The following is a 20,906-nucleotide window of genomic DNA, read 5'->3' on the forward strand; positions in this document are numbered from 1 at the left end:
ATAGTTAGAGAGAGAGAGAGACAGAGAGAGACAGAGAGAGACAGAGAGATATAGATAGACAGACATCACCTTAAGCTCCTGGATGGATGGATGGATGGATGGATGGATGGATGGATGGACAGATAGACACCACCTTAAGCTCCTGAAGTATATGATTAATAGGTAGGTAGGTAGGTAAGGTAGGTAGATAGAGCTTAAGGTGGTAGAGTCCTGCCACTTTAAGCTCCTGGAGAAAAGGGTAGATAGACAGGTAGAGAGATATCATCTTAAGCTCCTGGATTATATGATAGGTAGGTAGGGTCCTGCCACCTTAAGCTCTTGGAGAAAAGGATAGATAGATAGATAGATAGATAGATAGAGAGATAGAGAGATAGAGAGATAGAGAGATAGAGAGATAGAGAGATAGAGAGATAGAGAGATAGAGAGACAGAGAGATAGACAGAGAGACAGTTCCGAGCTATCCCATGACTGGACAATGTGATATAGGACACTTTCCCCTGTATTCCTTTCACCATCGATGCTCAGCCTCCGAAAGCCACCATGCCCCCCTCCATACCCTTCCTCCCTCCCTGCCAATACGTTCAGGGTAATTGGCTAGAATTGATTACCCTTCACCAGCCTCTAATAGCTTTATAGCTCCTTCAATTAGCCACTAATTGGCCAGCGCTCATTAACTCGCCTTTGTTTAACTAACCAGGGAGAGGCCCTGCCTAATTGCCTGGCAGCGCTGCGAGCGGGCGGCACAGAGAGCCAAGGCCGGGGAAGGGAGAACGCCTGGGTGGCGGGCATGGAAAAATGCCCACCGAGAGAGCAAGCGGCCTGCCCGCTGCTCGGAAAACAGCTGCCGGTGGGCAGAGAAGACGAGCAATGAGTGGTAAACTAGCAGCAATTACTGCACCCAACCCTGAAATACTTCATAGACTGAAACAGAGACTTTTGTGGCCAAACAGGATACATAAGTGAGAAGAGGATGCAGCAGTTTGCTTTTGCCTGAGACTACAGGAGAGGAATATGAGTATCTAGAGAGGAATATCACTCCACAACACAAATTTCCCTGCCTCTCTCATTTGGGATATTCCAAAGAAGGGATAGAGCATGGAAAGTTATATTTTGGGTCTTGATTCCCATAATCCCCACTATGTCCATCACCTTTTGTGCTCACCTCTAACCCTTTCCTGTCTTTTCCTCACCATTTCCCAACATTGAAACTTTGGTTGCTGCAAACATTTCCACTTCTTACCGACAGGTGTTGAAATAGCCAGGCGCGCATAATATTTGTGGCCACTTTGGGGAAGATCCCTCGCTTCTTGTTCCTTTTTTTGTCTCGGTCCAAGTCGTCGTCATCTCCTGTGCTGGGAGAAGCCACGCTGTTGTCTAGACAGTCCCCTATGGAAGAAAGGGAAGGAAAATGTGAGCCAACAGCGTAACGCTGCAGCAAACAAGGCAAATAAGATTGCACTAATACAGTGTTTCTCAATCTGGGGGTTGAGACCCCTGAGGGGGTCGTGAGTGGGTTTCAGAGGGGTCACCAAAGACCATCAGAAAACACATTTCTGATTATCTTAGGAACCGCTTTGGCAGAGAAGGCTGAAGATCTTTCTGCCTGTCCTTCTCTTCATTTTTGTAAACAGACGGCAAATCCTTCCATCCAAAGCCCTCCTCCACTCTGAATGGGGAGAGCAGGCATGCTCTGCACATGTATGGGCAAGGGAGAGCATGCGAAGCAAGAGGGAGGCTGCCAGCGAGTCCCTTCAAGGCATAGGGGTCCTGGGTGGGAAGTTTGGCCCAATTTTATTGTTGGTGGGGCACTCCAGGGCTCAAAGCCAACCTTAAAAACTCTGGCATAGACACCGAGAACTGGGAAGTCTTGGCCCTTGAGCACTCCAGCTGGAGGTCAGCTGTGACCAGCAGTGCTGAAGAATTTGAAGAGGCACGAATGGAGGGCAAAAGAGAGAAACGTGCCAAGAGGAAGGCATGTCAAGCCAACCTCAGCCGAGACCGCCTTCCACCTGGAAACTAATGCCCACACTGTGGGAGAAGATGTAGATCAAGAATAGGGCTCCACAGTCACCTATGGACCAACCAGAATACTGATCCTGGAAGATCAAGATCACATTGATAACAGTAGCAAAATTATAGTTGTGAAGTAGCAATGAGGGATCGCCTAAGTAAGTAAGTAAGTAAGTAAGTAAGTAAAGGGAACTCCAGAGGTACTCCCAAGTGGCCAGCTATTGGTCAAATGACATTTAATAGAATGCCAAGTTTGCAAACTTTGTGTGTGTGTGGTTTTTTAAAAAAATACAATACAATTGTTTGGTTCACTCCTAACACGATAAATAAATAAATTATTGTTGGTGGGGCTCAGAATTCTCTTTGATTGTAGGTGAACTACAACTTCAAAACTCAAGGTTATGGGGGTTCTGTATGCCAAGTTTGGCTCAATTCTATCGTTCATGGAGTTCAGAATGCTCTTTAATGGTAGGTCAACTATAAATCCCAGCAACTACAACTCTCAAATGTCAAAGTCTATTTTCCCAAAATTCACCAGTGTTCACATTTGGGCATATTCGTGCCACGTTTGGTCCAGATCTATCATTGTTTGAGTCCACAGTGCTCTCTGGATATAGGTGAACTACAACTCCCAAATTCAAGGTCAATGGCCACCAAACCCTTCCAGTATTTTCTATTGGTCATGGGAGTTCTGTATGCCAAGTTTGGATCAATTTGGACATATCAGGTATTTGTGCCAAATTTGGCCCATATCCATAGTTGTTTGGGTTCACAGTGCTCCCTGGAAGTAGGTGAACTACATCTCCCTTAAGTCTATTTTCCCCAAACTCCACCAGTGTTCACATTTGGGCATATTGAGAATCCATGCCAAGTTTGGTCCAGATCCATCATTGTTTGAGTCCACAGTGCTCTCTCAATGTAGGTGAACTACAACTCCAAAACTCAAGGTCAATGGCCACCAAACCCTTCCAGTATTTTCTGTTGGTCATGGGAGATCTGTGTGCTAAGATTGGTTCAATTCCATCATTGGTGGAGTTCAGAATGCTCTTTGTTTTGGGGTGAACTATAAATCCCAGAAACTACATCTCCAAATGTCAAGTCTATTTTCCCCAAACTCCACCAGTGTTCACATTTGGGCATATTGATTATTCGTGCCACGTTTGGTCCAGATCTATCATTGTTTGAGTCCACAGTGCTCTCTGGATGAAGGTGAACTACAAATCTAAAACTCAAGGTCAATGGCCACCAAACCCTTCCAGGATTTTCAGTTGATTGTGGGAGTTCTGTGTGCTAAGATTGGTTCAATTCCATTGTTGGTGGAGTTCAGAATGCTCTTTGATTCTAGGTTAACTATAAATCCCAGCAACTACAACTCCCAAATGATAAAATCAATCCTCTCCAACCCCACTAGTATTCAAATTTGGTCCAGTGAATGGAAATTCATCCTGCATATCAGATATTTACATCATGATCGATAACAGTAGCAAAATTACAGTTACGAAGTAGCAATGAAAATAATACTATGGTTGGGGGGTCAACACAACATGAGGAACTGTATTAAGGGGTCGTGGCATTACTGCATTAATAGGACTATAGTTTCAAAACACAAGGGCAGAAATAGTCCTACTACATTCCATGATTGTTAGGCCTCATCTGGAGTATTGTGTCCATTTCTAGATGACTTATTTTATAAAGGATACACTCAAGTTTGGACAGGTTCAGCAGCAAGAATGATAAGAGGTCCAGAGAATAAAACAACAATTGGTTTTTCGATTGAACTTTTTCTGAAGATTGAATTCAAGACACGTAATAATAATTTTTAAAAATCAAACTAAAATATTAATTTACAAAAGTGAAAAAAATTCAACACTTGAGATGAAGAGAACTGAACACACTCTGAAAAAAAGAGAAGACTGAGTAGACTTCATGGCTGGAATCACTGGGTTGTTGTGCATCTTCCGGGCCGTAAATAAAGAGCAGCACTCAGAAAGCACGGGAATCCCAGACAAGAATCAATAAGGGCCAGCTAACACCTCCCAACAAAGGGTCAGAAGGCTGAGAATATAGTAAATAAATAAATAAGATTACCGCAGGCAGGAAACTGCCAGGCTTTGAGGCTGCAAGGTCATTCAATGCTAATCAAAGTGGCCATTTACAACATTCACACTTGCCTCCAGCAGACAAGAGTTCTTTCTCCCACTCTGGACTTTCGACAGATATATAAACCTCACTTGCCTAGTTTCCAACAGATCTCTCAACCTCTGAGGATGCCTGCCATGGATGTGGGTGAAACGTCAGGAGAGAATGCTTCTGGAACATGGCCATACAGCCTGGAAAACTCACAGCAACCCAACACTGAGTTTTACAATCATACCTAATGTGACCACTAGAGGGAGACAAAGTATTCTGAACAGCTAAATAAATGCCCCCTAGAGGCGAATAGAAGAATTTCATCGTTGGGAGATGGAAATGGATGAAGAAAGCACAATTTTGAGTGGACATTGAGTAACTAACTAGGGCTATTGTTGGAACCAGAGTGGTGTAATGGTTTGTGCACTGGTGTATGACTCTTGAGAGCAGTGTTTGAGACCCTGCTCAGCCACAAAACCTTACTTTGTGCGGGTCACACACTCTCAGCCCCCAAAAATCCTATCATTGGTTCATTATATGTTGTAAATGACCTGAAGGCACACAACAACACTGCTGTACTTCCTCATCTGACTCACTTTACCTCTCTCATACTCATAGGTGGTCAAATGGCCTAGATCTAGCCACTACAATTTCTGAATTTGGAAGAAATATGTAAGTATGTAGTTTCAGATGTAGAGACTATATCTAAATTCCAAGAGAGCCTATATCAGTCCTAGTTTATGTCAATTCCACTGGTAACACCGACTTGCCTGATCTTTCTCAGTGCATCCACACTATACCAAGTTGATACCACTCTATTTTATTTTTATTTTGCCACTTTGGCAGGCTGCTGCAAGCCCACAATGAAGGGCTATTTTACAAGTTGCCTAAGACTAAAAGGTACATAAGAAACATATAGATAACTATTATAGAATCAATATCATAGGAGAGTTAAAGGAGGGATCGGAAAGGAGACACACATTTGTATTTACACTCTGTCCTGTGCCCTTGGCCTTGCCTTTTTCTCCCATTCTAACCAGATATGGGCAAACCCAGGCCCAGGGCTCTTTTCTCTGGCCCTCGTCTCTCACACTATCCTATGCTACCTTCCTTCTCTCTTTCTTTTCTTCCTCCTTCTTTATGTCCCTTCCTTATCTCTCTCTTTCTACTTCCATCCTTCCTTCTCTTCTACCCTTTCATCCTTCCTTCCCTCTTCCCTCTCTCCTTCCCTTCCATCCTTCTCTTCCCCCTTTCTTCCTACCTTCCTTCCCTATTTCCTTTCTCCTTCCCTTCCTTCCTTCCTTCCATCCCCCTCTTCCCCTTTTCTTCATTTCTTCAATCCATCCATCCTTCTCTTCCCCCTTCCTTCCTTCCTTCCTTCCATCCATCCATCCATCCTTCTCTTCCCCTTTTCTTTCTTCCTTCCTTCTTTACTTCCTTCCTTCTCTCTTTCCTCTCTTCCATCCTTCTCTTTCCCCTTCCTTCCTTCCCTATTTCCTTCCCCCTTCTCTTTCTTCTTTACATCCTCCTCTTCCCCTTCTCTTCCTTCCCTCTTTCCTCTCTTCCATCCTTCTCTTCTTCCTTCCTTCCTTCCTTCCTTCCTTCCTTCCCTCTTTCCTCCCTCATTCCCTTTCTCCCATCCTTCTCTTCCCCTGTCTTCCTTCCCCATTTCTTCCTTCCTTCCTTCCCTCTTCCCTCTCTCCTTCTCTACCTTCCATCTTTCCCTTCCACCCTTTCATCCTTCCTTCCTTCCTTCTTTCCTCCCTCCTTCCATACCTTCCATCCTTCCCTTCTACCCTTTTGTCCTTCCTTCCTTTCCCCCCCTTCCTTCCTTCTTTCCTTCCCTTTTGCCTTTCCTTCCATCTCTCTACCCACCCTCCCTCTCTCCCTCCCTCCATTCCCTTCCACCCTTCCTTTCTTCTATCCTTCCCTTCCTTCCTTCCTTCCTTCCTTCCTTCCTTCCTTCCTTCCTTCCTTCTGTTTCCTCCCTTCCCTCTCTCCATTCCCTTCTACCCTTTCTTTCTTCTATCCTTCTCCTCCTTCCTTCTTTCCTTCTCTGTTTCCTCCCCTCTCTCCATTCCCTTCCACCCTTATTTCCTCCCATCCTTCTCTTCCTCCCTCTCATCCTTCCTTCTCTTTTTCCTTCCTCCTTTCCTCCTGCAGGATGTTTAGCTGGGAGAAGAGACGGTGCAGAGGGAAAGGAGAACCATGTTTCAAGATCTAAAAGAGTGTCCCATTGAGGAGCGGGAAAGGGAACCGACTTTCTGCTTCCCTACAGACCAGAACACAAGACCGCAATGGTTTCAAATGGCAGGGAAAGAGATTCAGTTGACAAGATTAGGAAGAACTTATTGGAGAGTGGCGTGGGTTGCCTCAGACTCTCCTTCGTAACAGTAGCAAAATTCCTATTATGTAGCAATGAAAATAATGTGATGGTTGGGGGTCACCACAACATGAGGAACTGTATTAAGGGGTCATGGCATTAAGAAGGTTGAGAAACACTGTTCTACACCTTTCTTTTCCTTACACATTATTTCACTGGCACAACCTAGGATTCCTGCCCAGCTTCACTAGGCTCCCCATATGTTGGCCCTAAAACGGAAGAGGAAATGTGGAACCCTAGTTTGCCCATCCCCTCTTTTCCTCCTTCGGTCTAAGAAATGCAAAATCCTATTTCTTCTCCTCTTTCTAAGCAACCCCCCCCCCCCCCACAACCCGCCAGTCCTACCCCAATGGAACAGCTGCTACGCTTTTATATCCTCCGGCTAAAAGGCAGCTTAAAAGCCCTGCCCGGAGGGGGACGTAAATTATGCATCAGAGAAAACGCTGCTGTCGGGGGCTTCAAGCAGCCATCGTCCGTGTCCCCACTTGATCATGGGCCCCACCCTGCTTTTTCATTCCCCCTCCCTCCCCATTGCAAATACATATATGCACATCTCCACCTCCACTGTCTTCCTGTGCTAGAACTCAGCTGGCTCTCTGTGATGCCGAGGAGGGGGAAACACAGGCGCCCCAAAGCACACAACTGAAAAGCAGTGGCATCAAATCAAGGGGCTCCGAATGTCAGGTTGATCGTTCCCAATGGCAGGAGCTTTCCCATTGCACGGAGAGGTGTACAATACCTGCAGTGTCTCACCAACTCATAGTGGAGCAGGGGTTCTCAACCTTCCTAATGCCATGATCCCTTGATACAGTTCCTCATGTTGTGGTGACCCCCAACCATAACATTATTTTCGTTGCTACTTCATAACTGTAATTCTGTTACTGTTATGAATCGTCATGTAAATATCTGATACGCAGGATGTATTTTCATTTACTGGACCAAATTTGGCACAAATACCTGATAAGCCCAAATTTGAATACTGGTGGTATAGAGTTCCTCATGTCGTGGTGACCCCCAAGCATAATATTATTTTCATTGCTACTTCATAACTGTAATTTTGCTACTGTTATGAATTGTAATATAAATCTCTGATATGAAGGATGCATTTTCATTCATTGGACCAAATTTGGCACAAATGCCCGATACACCCAAATTTGAATTGATTTTGTCATTTGGGAGTTGAAGTTGCTGGGATTTATAGTTCAACTACAATCAAAGAGCATTCTGAACTCCATCAACCCTGGTATTGATCAAACTTGGTGCACAGAACTCCCATGACCAACAGAAAATGTCGGAAGGGTTTGGCAGGGATTGATCTTGAATTTCGGAGTTGTAGTTTATCTACACCCAGAGAGCACTGTTGACTCAAGCAATGATGGATCTGGGCCAAAGTTGGCATGGATACTCAATATGCTCAAATGTGAACACTGGGGGAGTTTGGGAAAACAGACCTTGTCATTTGGGAGTTGTAATTACTGGGATTTATAGTTCACCTACAATCAAAGAGTATTCTGAACTCCACAAATGACACAATTGGGCCAAAATTCCCACACAGAACCCTCATAACAAACAGAATATACTGTGTTTTCTGATTGTCACAGTCCTCTCTGGAGGTAGGGGAACTACAACTCCAAAGCTCGAGGTCAATGCCCACCAAACCCTTCCACTATTTTCTGTTGGTCATGGGAGAACTGTGTGCCAAGTTTGGTTCAATTCCATCCTTGGTGGAGTTCAGAATGCTCTTTGATTGTAGGTGAACTATACATCCCAGCAACTACAAATCCCAAATGACAAGGTCATTTGAGTGAAGGACATACATTGGGTTGTTAGGTGTCTTGTGTCCAAATTTGGTGTCAGTTTGTCCAGTGGTTCTTGAGTTCTGTTAATCCCACAAACGAACATTACATTTTTATTTATATAGATTTTTCATTGCCATGCCTGAACCCTGAGAAAGATGGAGGACTGACTGAACCTGGAAGTAGATAACATGAATACAAACCTGCAAGCTGGTATTTCACATCCATTGCCTTATAAATAGTCATGGGGTGCCTATCCATTCCTAGCCTTTGTGCCACCAAGACGTCCCATTGGGGACAAAAACGCTGCATTTCCAGCCCCTGGTATTGCACATCCATTCACACATGGAAGGGCATCTCCATGTGTGAATAAGAACACACACACACACAAATACTCACATATTGCCCTCCATTCTCCTTTTGCAGAAAGTCATCTGCCCTCCTCCTCTTGTCCGAGGAGCAGCGCCTGACCTGATGACCCTTGAGGAATTTTGCCATTCAGCAAAGAAGGGAAGAGAATGGAAGGGGACCGGACAGCCCCCCCAGGCCTGGCTTCTTTTCTTGCTAGTAGAATGAATGCCCCTCCCCAAAAAAGTCAAACGCTTCTGGCAAAAAGGTTGCAATGCCTGATTTCTGGCTCCTTTTGTGGTCTACATTGCTGAACCAGTGCTATGAGTCCCACTTTTTGGAGAATATGGAATGAATTGATTGATCCATTGATTGGATGTTTTGGGGTACTCAAAGCAACAAGGGTCTCCCCTTTGGCCATTTAGTTTTGGAGGGTGTTTTGGAAATTGAGGTCTCCAAAACAGTTTTGTTGACAACCTTATACCATCCCTCCACCCTCTATTAAAACTCCATAGAATGAATGCACTTTAACCGCTGATACATCCCACAATCCTAGACATTTGGGAAATGTCCGACATATGATCCAATACAACAGCCAGCAGAGTGGACTCATCTTGTTGTATTGTCGAAGGCTTTCATGGCCGGAATCACTGGGCTGTTGTAGGTTTTTTGGGCTGTATGGCCATGTTCTAAAAGCATTCTCTCCTGACGTTTCGCCTGTATCTATGGCAGACATCCTCAGAAGTTGTGAGGTTCTCACAACCTCTGAGGATGCTTGCCATAGATGCAGGCAAAACGTCAGGAGAGAATGCTTCTAGAGCATGGCCATACAGCCCAAAAAAACCCTACAACAATCCACTTTAATCCTACTTTAGCTGCCAAGGAATAGTTCCAAAGTGTGGCATGAGCCACTCAAGATGCATCTACACCAGTGTGTCTCAACCTTCCTAATGCCATGACCCCTTAATGTACTTCCTCATGTTGTGCTGACCCCCAAGCATAAAATTAGTTTCATTGCTACTTTGTAATAGTAATTTTGCTACTGTTATGAATCGTCATGTAAATATCTGCTATGCTGGATGTATTTTCACTCACTGGACAAATTTGACACAAATACCTAATACACCGAAATTTGAATACTGGTAGGATTGAGGGGGATTGATTTTGTCATTTGGGGAGTTGTAGTTGTTGGGATTTATATTTAACCTACAATCAAAGAGCATTCTGAACTCCACCAATGATGAATCGTAATATAAATCACTGATACGCAGGATATATTTTCATTCACTGGACCAAATTTGGCACAGATACCCAATATGCCCAAATGTGAACACTGATGGAGTTTGGGGAAAATAGACATTGACATTTGGGAGTTGTAGTTGCTGGGATTTATAGTTCACCTACAATCAAAGAGCATTCGGAACTCCACCAATGATGGAATTGAACGAATTGAACGAATCTAGACACACAGAACTCCCACGACCAACAGAAAATACTGGAAGGGTTTGGTGGGCATTGATCTTGACTTTTGGAGTTGTAGTTCACCTACATCCAGAGAGCACTGTGGACACAAACAATGATGGATCTGGACCAAACTTGGCACAAATACTCAACAGGTCCGAATGTGAACACTGATGGAATCAGATCTTGGGATATAAGGACATTGTAGAAGGGGACTAAGACTTCACTCACACTGTCGAATTAATGTAGTTTGATTCCACTTTCACTAAGGCTTTAGGAATTGTGGGAGTTGAAGTCCAAAACACTTCAGCCTATGCCTGATCTACACTGTAGAATTAATGCAGTTTGCTTCCACTTTCACTGCCATGACTCAGGCCCCTCCTAAACTGCCACATAATCCATACTATCAAAGCAGATAATCCACATTATATGCTTTGAACTGGATTATATGAGTCCACACTGCCATATAATCCAGTTCAAAGCAGATAATCCGGATTTTATATGGCAGCGTAGAAGAGGCCTCAATGGCATAGGAGTTGGAATTTTGCAAGATCTTTAAGCCTTCTCCCCAAGAGTCCTGATACCTCACCAAACTACAACTTCCAGAATGCCATTGCCTTGAACCGTAGCAATTAAAGTCATGTCAATGTGCATTAATTCCACAGTGGAGATGCGCTATCAATGTTCCTTCTTCCACAAGGAACACTCCAAAGCAGGGTTGCCCATCCTGACCCTCCTTTGCCCCGAAGACGGCAGCAATTCCAGATTTTCCCAGATCAAAATCAGTATGGTTCCCTCCCCATTCTCCTAAAGAGTAACTTTTGAGCCCAGGCAATGTCTGACAACCCTGAGGAGATTCAATGGGGCGTCTTGGAGCCTGGCAGCGGTGACCCCCAACGTGACCCCCAGCTTTCAGAGCCGCCATCTCCCTTCCCCGTCCCCCCACTTTCCTTTTCTCCCTTCCTTTCTTCCGTTGCATGCCCCCATTCTCAGGGTATTTACTCAACAGATGGCGAGTGCAGGAATGCAGAGGCCCTCCCTGTGTGTGTATGTGTGTGTGTGTGTGTGTATAAACACACACTATAATTAGCATAACCACAATCCCCAGCTTTTCGGCAACACATGCACGCAGATGTCATGGGCGTCCACGCACCCTCGTTGCACATGCGCAGAGATGCAGAGCACCCAGATGGGGAAGATGTGAATTTGCCTTTCCTTCTGGCTTTGGATGCGTGGAGGAAAGCCTTGTGAAGACTACAGGAAAAGGACCATGTAGGTCAGTCTTCCTAATGTCATGACTCCTTAATACAATTCCTCATGTTGTGGTGACCCTCAACCATAACATTATTTTTGTTGCAACTTCATAACTGTAGTTTTGCTACTGTTATGAATCAAAATGTAAATATCTGATATGCAGGCTGAATTTTCATTCATTGGAACAAATTTGGCACAAATACACGACATGTCCAAATTTGAATACTGGTGGGTTTGGGGGGGAGGTTGATTTTGTCATTTGGGAGTTGTGGTTGCTGGGATTTATAGTTTGCCTACAATCAAAGAGCATTCTGAACTCCACCAATGTTGGAATTGAACCAAACTTGTCACACTGGACTCCCATAACCAACAGAAAATAATGGAAGGATTTAGTGGGCATTGACCTTGAGTTTTGGAGTTGTAGTTCACATACATCTGGAGAGCACTGTGGACATAAGCAATGATGGATCTGGACCACACATGGCACGAATTATCAATATGCCCAAATGTGAATACTGGTGGAGTTTGGGGAAAATAGACATTGAGATTTGGGAGTTGTAGTTGCTGGGATTTATAGTTCACCTACAATAAAAGGGCATTCTAAACTCCACCAAACAATGGAATTGAACCGAACTTGGCACACAGAACTCCCATGACCAACAGAAAATACTGGAAGGGTTTGGTGGGCATTGACCTTGAGTTTCGGAGTTGTAGTTCACGTATATCTAGAGGGCACTGTGGACTCAAATAATGATGGATCCGGACCAAACTTGGCATGAATATTCAATATGCCCAAATGTGAAAACTGCTGGAGTTTGAGGAAACTGGTATAGTTTGGGGATTGGTTTTGTCATTTGGGAGTTGTAGTTGTTGGGATTTATAGTTCACCTACAATCAAAGAGCATTCTGAACCCCAACGATAGAATTGGGCCAAACTTCCCACACAGAATCACCATGACCAACAGAAAATGCTGTGTTTCTGATGATCTTTGGTGACCCCTCTGACACCCCCTCATGACCCCCAGGTTGAGAAATGCCGATGTAGGCTTTCTTCAGATTAGGGCCCCTTCCACACAGCTGAATAAAACCCCACATTATCTGCTTTGAACTGAAATTTTTGGCAGTTTGGACCAGATAACCAGTTCAAAGCAGATATTGTGGGATTTTCTGCCTTGATACTCTGGATTATATGGTTGTGTGGAAGGGCCCTTGGAAACCTTATTGCGTTTCCCCATTGCCATGAAATTGTATGCACTTCATCCTATGTGCAAAGTAGACTCCATGTAACATGTAAATTACACTCAAGCTTCACTATGCCAAAGATGTACAATAACACTTCCACAAAGCCGTATAACCCAGAATATCAAGGCAGATAATGCACAATATCTGCTTTGAACTGGGTTATCTGAATCCATACTGCCATATAATGTGGATTTTATACAGCTGTGTGGAAGGGACCTATGTAACAGCATTTGAAAAAAATACTATTCCTCATTTGAAAGTTGTTATTTCCTATTAAATTGTGTGATATGTACTCTGGTAGGAATTGTTATGACTCCAGAAACTTTGTTGTTTTGTGGCTTCCACAAACTAGGTTGAATTGGTTGAGATGCAATGAGATATTCATTGAAAAACTAGTGCAATATGTGTTGCAGGACATCCCACAAAAACAAAGTTTTGGCAGTTTAATAAACTTTTGTCTGATGTTTATGATGGAGCCAATTAGGAAATGACATTTATAACCCAGGAGCAAAAATGGTGTTGCATAGTGTAATCTTTTCATATTTGATTCTCCAACAGCTCCAGGTTCCAACCCTAGCTCAAAATATAATAGTATCTAAGCCCTAGCTTAACATATAAATGTATGTGTGTCCATGTGCCTTCATGTCGCTTGTTGCTTTAAGGTGACCCCATTAACTGTATAGGGTTTTCTTAGATGAGGAATACTCACAGGAGGTTCTCCTAGAGCTTATAACATCTGAGATTCATTTCATTAGTGGTCTCCTATCCAAGTATGAGCCAGGGCTAGCCCTCCTTAGCTTCCAAGGTCAGATATGAGCTTGTGTCCAGGAAAATTAATTCCTACACTCCTTTTTGGGATGATTTAAGGCATAGAATCACATAATCCTAGAATAGGAAGAGACCTCGTAGTAGGCCATCCAGTCCAACCCCCTGCCAAGATGCAGGAAAATCGCAATCAAAGCACCCCGACAGATGGCCATCCATCCTCTGCTTAAAAGCCCTCAAAGAAGAAGCCTCCACATCTAAAGAATCTCCTTCTCCTTCTCCAAGGCCACTTCTCCACTTACCTTGCTCACTGGAGTTATCTCCACTTTGCGATGCAATTCCACCACTGGAGGGGCCCGGCGTTCCCGAATGCGTGGATCCTGTCTCATCGTGGTCCCGGATCCAGGAGTTGTTCTATATGCCAAGAAAACCCAGACAAAAAGGCAGTTAGATAAGGAAGAGACTCCATAGAGGCCACACTTTTGCTCCAACTCGTAAGTCAGTAGGACAGTCAACCCATTCTAGGTTTTAGTCTGGTTTCAACTTGAACTTTCAAGTTGAGAATAGGGTTCAGCACTTTTTAAAAGCTTGCACTAAAACCCCAAAACTGATTCAGTCTCCCTCTGACATGGAAACACCCAGCCACCAATGTTCAGGGCTAGCAGTTGACAGAAAGTGATGCCCACATTTTTATCATTGGCCTATCTCGTGGATATTGAATTTCTATCTGTTAGGTGACTGTTGAAGGCTCAGGATGCTTCCAGACAGCACCAAAATGCAGGACAAAGAAGTGGGGCAAAATGTCGCAGGACCTGACAGCCAGTCCAAACACAGGCTCCCCTGCCATCCTGACACCTTCCTTTGTAGCGCATTTTAGAAATCCGCAGAATGGATGGGGACATCTGCTGGAAGTTTACTCTTGTTTTTAATTGACTCTCCAAGATGCGCTGGACCTCATATGTGCTCATGTGAATATCTAAACGTACACACAAGCAGATGTCTTCTTATCTCTCCTCACCCTTCTGTAAATTCAAGCTCTGTTTAATTTCATGAACAAAGTAATGGTTGCAGGGAGTTCTCATTGCAATTGTTTTCCAACTGTTCTTCCATTTAGCCACCTGTGTGCCTGTGGCTCCATTTGTTTACAGCCCAGATCAGCTGTTTTGGGATTTTAAAATGTGGACTTGCATTGGAGCAGTCCACATCAGGATAGAAAAATAAAAGTCACATGTTTTCCTTGACTGCATGGATATACAGTGATGCGGATATGTAAAATTTCCATCGAAAATCGGGTTTAAGTGCACCTGTTTTCTCCTGTCCTGGAGACTAGAACTTGGAACAATGGCTTCAAACTACAGGAAAGGAGATTCCATTATTCTGACTGTGAGGGAGAGCTGTTCAGTTGTGGAACTCTGCCATGGAGTGTGGTGGAGGCTCCTTCTTTGGGGGCTTTTAAACAGAGGCTGGATGGCCATCTGTTGGGAGTGCTTTGAATGAGATTTTCCTGCTTCTTGGCAGAATGGGGTTGGACTGGATGGCCCACGAGATCTCTTCCAACCCTAGGATTCTAGGATTATTCACAGATCTGGTTAATACATTATCTCTAGGAATCTCAAGGTTCTCTGGGACAAGACTGTGGTCAAACACCAGCAGAAGCTGACCACAGAACACTTCTCTAAGCATTTATAGGTCATCCAGTGGTGGAAGTTCACCACTGACTTGTGCTGGAACAGCTAGAGATTTCCAGAGAGGTGATCTCTTGGGTTAATGTGTATTAATTTTAATTTTAAATATTTTTTTCAAAGCACGGTATAAATCTATATAAATAAAAATGTAATGTTCGTTTGTGGGATTAACATAACTCAAAAACCACTGAACAACTTGACACCAAATTTGGACATAATACACGTACCAGGCCAATGAGTGACCATCACTCATAAAAACACTGAAAAACACAGCAAAAGAGACTTAAATAGTCCAAAATTAAAGAATACATTACAATGCATGCTCAAACCCACATATATACACAAACACACAAATACATTAAGCATTACTATTGTAGGTCCCATCTACACTGCCATATAATCCAGTTTCTGAATCCAGATTCAGCAAGGATAACTCCAGTGAACAAGGCAAGTGGAAGAATGGCCTTGAAGGAGGATAAGGGGGTTCTTTAGATGTGGAGGCTCCTTCTTTGGAGGCTTTAAAACCAAGGCTGGATGGCCATCTGTCGGGAGTGCTTTGACTGCAATTTTCCTGCTTCTTGGCAGAATGGGGTTGGAGTGGATGCCCCGCAAGTTCTTTCCCATATGATTCTATGATTCTTTACCAGCATTAGATTACTGCACACTGCACACTGCACTTGCCCTATAAGCCTTACATTTTACCTGTCACATCAGCACTTTTAATTCTGTACCCTTTACTCTGGCCTGGCCCAGTTTTATTGTGTTTTGGTGTATTGTTTATTGCTTGTTGTTTTTGTTGTTTTTAATATTGCTTTAACTGTTTTAATTTGCTTTAGGTTTTGTATTGTTATGTTGTGTATTGAGGCCTTGGCCTTTGTAAGCCGCATCGAGTCCTTCGGGAGATGCTAGCGGGGTACAAATAAAGTTTAATAATAATTTAAAATAATGACATGTTTTTCAGATGTTAATCCAAATCTGTGCACATTTTCGCGAAACATCATTCAACCAGCACCACCACTTTTACTCTGGTTTCTTCCGTCTTTTAGGACATGTGGAGAAAGACCCTTAGAAGGGTCTGGAGAACAAGCCCTATGAGGAGTGGCTTAAGGAGCTGGGCATGTTTAGCCTGAAGAAGAGAAGGCTGAGAGGAGATATGATAGCTATGTATAAATATGTGAGAGGAAGCCACAGGCAGGAGGGAGCAAGCTTGTTTTCTGCTTCCCTGGAGACTAGGACGCGGAACAATAGCTTCAAACTACAAGAAATCCTTCCCAAACCTTGCCATTATTCAAAGTTGGCCACACACTTTTCACTTTTATTATGTGTATAGATAAGTTAGATAGATAGATAGATAGATAGATAGATAGATAGATATTATGTGTACAATTATAATGTATTTAAAACACAAAGAAAGTTAAAAAGGAGATTCCATCTGAACATGAGGAAGAACTTCCTGACTGTGAGAGCCGTTCAGCAGTGGAACTCTCTGCCCCGGAGTGTGGTGGAGGCTCCTTCTTTGGAAGCTTTTAAACAGAGGCTGGATGGCCATCTGTCAGGGGTGATTTAAATGCAATATTCCTGCTTCTTGGCAGGGGGTTGGACTGGATGGCCCATGAGGTCTCTTCCAACTCTTTGATTCTATGATTCTATGATAAGCCCAGTTTGACCACTAGTTTGTGCAGGAGTGGGTTTTGGCTCTGTGGCAGTTTCACCTATAGAATTTACGCCTGTCGGGTAGCTAAACCATTGGTTGAGGAACCCATGACTGTCCTCTGCCCATCCACACTCCCGCAAATCCTTTAAGGAGGAGGCCTGGGGTTAGTGGGGATTTCCACCCTGCCTCTGCTGGGACTGTAATTATTTTGACCCGCTCCCCTGCCCTTGGCCCAACCGAAGGAGAGTTCAAAGGCCCAGCTACCGAAGGGGCTCAGGTTGCACCCGGCACCCGCCTTGGGACCAAAACAAAGCCCCCCCCCTCCCTTCCTGCCTTGCCCTGCCCATGCCCTGCCTGATTAACCTGGCCGCCTTGATCAGAGGCGCCCCACAAGCGGGAGGCCTCGGGGTTCATGGGGTTAAGGAGCTGAGGATTTCCAAAGAGAACCCAACACTTGTAAGCCACCCCAAGCCAGCATTGGGAGGGGTGGGGGGGGGGGGGAGAAGGGGACGGCTCTGGAGGGCTCTCCAAGCTGACACTCTCGGTCCTTAATGAGGAGCAGACCTCCTCCGCCCCAAAGGCGGCTTCTTCGGAGGAGTCAAAGCCAGGGCTGGGAAATCTGGGTCCCCAGCCAAAAATCCCTCACATCTATCCAGATTAACTGGGATCAGGAATATTAGGCTTGAAAGTCCTAACTAGTCCTAACTATTTATGTGTTATGCTTTCTCCTCCCCCTCTTCCTCCTCCTCCTCCTTCTCCTATTACAAGTTGAGCATCCCTTATCCAGGATTCCAAAATCCAGAATGCTCCCAATTTAAAACTGTTCTCATGACTTCAATATTATTAAAATATTCTAGAAAATTGCCTTTGATATCTGGGCAAACTTTGGCCCTCCACTTCACTTGAAGCTTTGAAGCTGCAAAGCCATTCGATACTAATCAAGGTGGCCAATTGCAACAAAGACACTTGCCTCAAGCAGAGTTCCTTCTCCCATCTTGGATATTCCACAGATATATAAACCTCACTTGCCTGGTTTCCAATAGACCACAACCTCTGAGGATGCTTGCCATAGATGTGGGTGAAATGTCAGGAGAGAATGCTTCTGGAACATTTATTATTTGTTTACTCTATTTGTATGCTGCCTTTTTCAACCCATAGGTGACTCAAGGCGGTTAACAGAGCAAAATTAAATGCTTACAATGTTATGAATACAATTAAAAACATAACATATAATAAAAACTAAACAAATCAATAAAATATAAATTCATAGTGTCTCCTTGTTAAAATGTTGTCTGTACTCACTGTCTAGTCGTTCCATTTTTCTATGTCAGTTACTCTGCATTTGCAAATGCATGTTCAAAAAGCCACGTCTTGACTTTTTTTCTGGAATGTTAAAAGGGGCCACCACTGAGAAGGCCCTGTCTCTTGTCTATGCCAAACATCAGGCCCGTAGCCAGGATTTCGTTTGGGGGGGGGGCTGAGTTTTTTTCAGGGGGGGTTGGGGGGGGCTGAGTCTGAGTGAAAGAGGGTCTACCCTAGCAAACCTTTTGTATCATTACCCCAATACCCCCATGCATATGGGATATATTGAGTATGGTGATCAGATCATGATATAAATAAACATAACAGTTTAAATAATGCACCAGTAAGGCCTTTTCGTGAACCACCATGAGAATTTCGGGGGGGGGGGGGCTGAAGCCCCTCAAGCCCCCCCCCCCCCTGGCTACATGCCTGCCGAACATGGTCATACAGCCCGGAAAACTCACAGCAACCCAGAATCATAGTGTTGGGAAAAAAAACCCCCAAGGACCATCCAGTCCAACTCACTTCTCCTATTCAGGAACATAATCAAAGCACTCCCAATAGATGGTCATCCACCATCTGCTTAATACCAATGTTTGTCAAGAACAAGATATCACTAAATCCAAGAATACTCAGCCTCTGAACCAAGAAAATCAAGGTTTTGATCCTCAAACTGTTGGGGGGGGGGGGGAGAAGCAAGGATCGATCAATAAATAAAATTGAGATCAATGTGCAGACTTCCCAAAACGAATACTCTTTCGAGTCCATGTGATGTGCACTCAAGGAATGCTGCCACTCATCGGCACAAGGACAACTCATCTTGGGTGCTTTCCCTTTTCCAATCCCTCTGATACTCATATATCAAAAATCAAACTTGGTGTGAACTATAAGTCCTATGATTGATTGTATTTTAATGTTAGTATGCTTTCTAATGTGTTCTAAGTCGCACATTGTGTGGTTTTGAGCAGGCATGGGCCAACTTGGGCCCTCCAGGTGTTTTGGACTTCAACTCCCACAATTCCTAACAGCCTCAATCCCCTTTTCCTGGAAAACTACAAGAAGGAGGTGAAGAATTCATGGACTGTAATTAAAAGTTGCCGATGACCTATGAAAATGTTAACTTTTGGGGAAAAAACATGTTTACATTATCAGAGACAATGGCTCTTTAAATTAAGGAAATGTTTCCAAGGTTCCTTATGTTAAGAAGGAAGCCAACACAAGGCTCCTTACGTTTACATTACATTAAGCAAAGTCAACATCTGCCAGGAACTGAGAGGAAGCCAGGATGTTCCAGGCTGGAAAAACTTGAAGTCCAAAATACCTGGAGGACCCAAGTTTGCCCATGCCTAGTGTATAAGGTGTATACGAAACAAATAATGCTCATGTTTCCACTTGGCTCCCACATCCAAGGTACGAATAGGCAAACAAATAGGTAAACATTTCTATCTCCAATGCTGGAAAAACCCACAAACCAAAACACTTCGGGACCGTAGAATTTTCAGATCTTGAAATATTTGCATATTCGTAATTACATAACTCTAAACACAAAATTTATGTGTGGTTCACAGATGCCTTACACACACAGCCTGAAGGTAGTTTTAGACACTAAACACTTAAATGATTTTGCGCATGAGACAAAGTTTGTAACCATTGAGCCATCAGAAAGCAAAGGTGTCACTATCTCAGGGCCCTTCCAAACAGCCCTATATCCCAGAATATCAAGGCAGAAAATCCCACAATATCTGCTTTGAACTGGGTTATCTGAGTCCACACTGCCATATATTCCAATTCAAAACAGATAATGTGGGATTTTATTCAGCTGTGTGGAAGGGGCCTCGGATGATTTGGGATTGTAGAGTATTTTGGGCTTCAGATCAGGGATGCTTGACTTCGACTATCTATTATTGTAAGTATTGACCCTAGATCAGTGTTCCTCAACCCTCCTAATGCCGCGACCCCTTAATACAGTTCCTCATGTTGTGCTGACCCCAACCATAACATTATTTTCGTTGCTACTTCATAACTGTAATTTTGCTACTGTTATCAATTGTCATGTAAATATCTGATATGCAAGATGTATTTTCATTCACTGGACCAAATTTGGCACAAATACCCGATACGCCCAAATTTGAATACTGGTGGCATTGGCTGAATTGATTTCTCATTTGGGAGTTGTAGTTGATGGGATTTATAGTTCGCCTACAATCAAAGAACATTCTGAACTCCACCAATGATGGAACTGAACCCAACTTGGCATACAGAACTCCCATGACCAACAGAACATATTGGAAGGGTTAGGTGGGAATTGACCTTCAGTTTTAGAGTTGTAGTTCACCTGCCTCCAGAGAGCACTGGCCTCAAAACTATGATGGATCTGAACCAAATTTGGTATGAATACTCATTCCACCTAAATGTGGTGGATTTTGGGTAAAATAGACCTTGACATTTGGGAGTTGTAGTTGCTGGGATTGATAGTTCACCTACAATCAAAGAGCATTCTGAACTCCACCAGTGATGGAACTGAACCAAACTTGGCACCCAGAACTCCCATGACCAACAGAAACATACTGGAAGGGTTTGGTGCTCATTGACCTTCAGTTTTGGAATTGTAGTTCAGCTACCTACAGAGAGCACTGTGGATTCAAACAATGATGGATCTGGACCAAAATTGGCACGAATACTCAATATGCCCAAATGTGAACACTGGTAGAGTTTGGGGAAAATAGACCTTGACATCTGGGAGTTGTCGTTGCTGGGATTTATAGTTCACCTACAATCAAAGAGCACTCTGAACCCAGCCCACAATGAATCTGCACCAAACGTGGCACACTACCGACATGGCCAACATTGAATACTGGTGGGATTAGTGGGGGTGT

The 20,906-nt window shown here is 43.8% G+C and overlaps 1 protein-coding gene across 1 annotated transcript in view; it reads right to left on the bottom strand.

Annotated features, from left to right (window-relative positions):
- Positions 1 to 20,906, bottom strand: part of LOC137094949 (homeobox protein meis3-like) — a 79,587-nt gene that overhangs the window by 11,463 nt on the left and 47,218 nt on the right. The window contains exons 7-8 of the mRNA XM_067460961.1: positions 13,692 to 13,803; positions 1,241 to 1,386 (exon numbers count right to left, since the gene is read on the bottom strand). Of these exons, the coding sequence (XP_067317062.1) occupies positions 1,241 to 1,386; positions 13,692 to 13,803 (258 nt within the window). The remainder of the gene's footprint in view (positions 1 to 1,240; positions 1,387 to 13,691; positions 13,804 to 20,906) is intronic.

The sequence above is a fragment of the Anolis sagrei genome, chromosome X, assembly GCF_037176765.1.
Source record: "Anolis sagrei isolate rAnoSag1 chromosome X, rAnoSag1.mat, whole genome shotgun sequence".
In the NCBI taxonomy this organism is placed as follows: Eukaryota; Metazoa; Chordata; class Lepidosauria; order Squamata; family Dactyloidae; genus Anolis; species Anolis sagrei.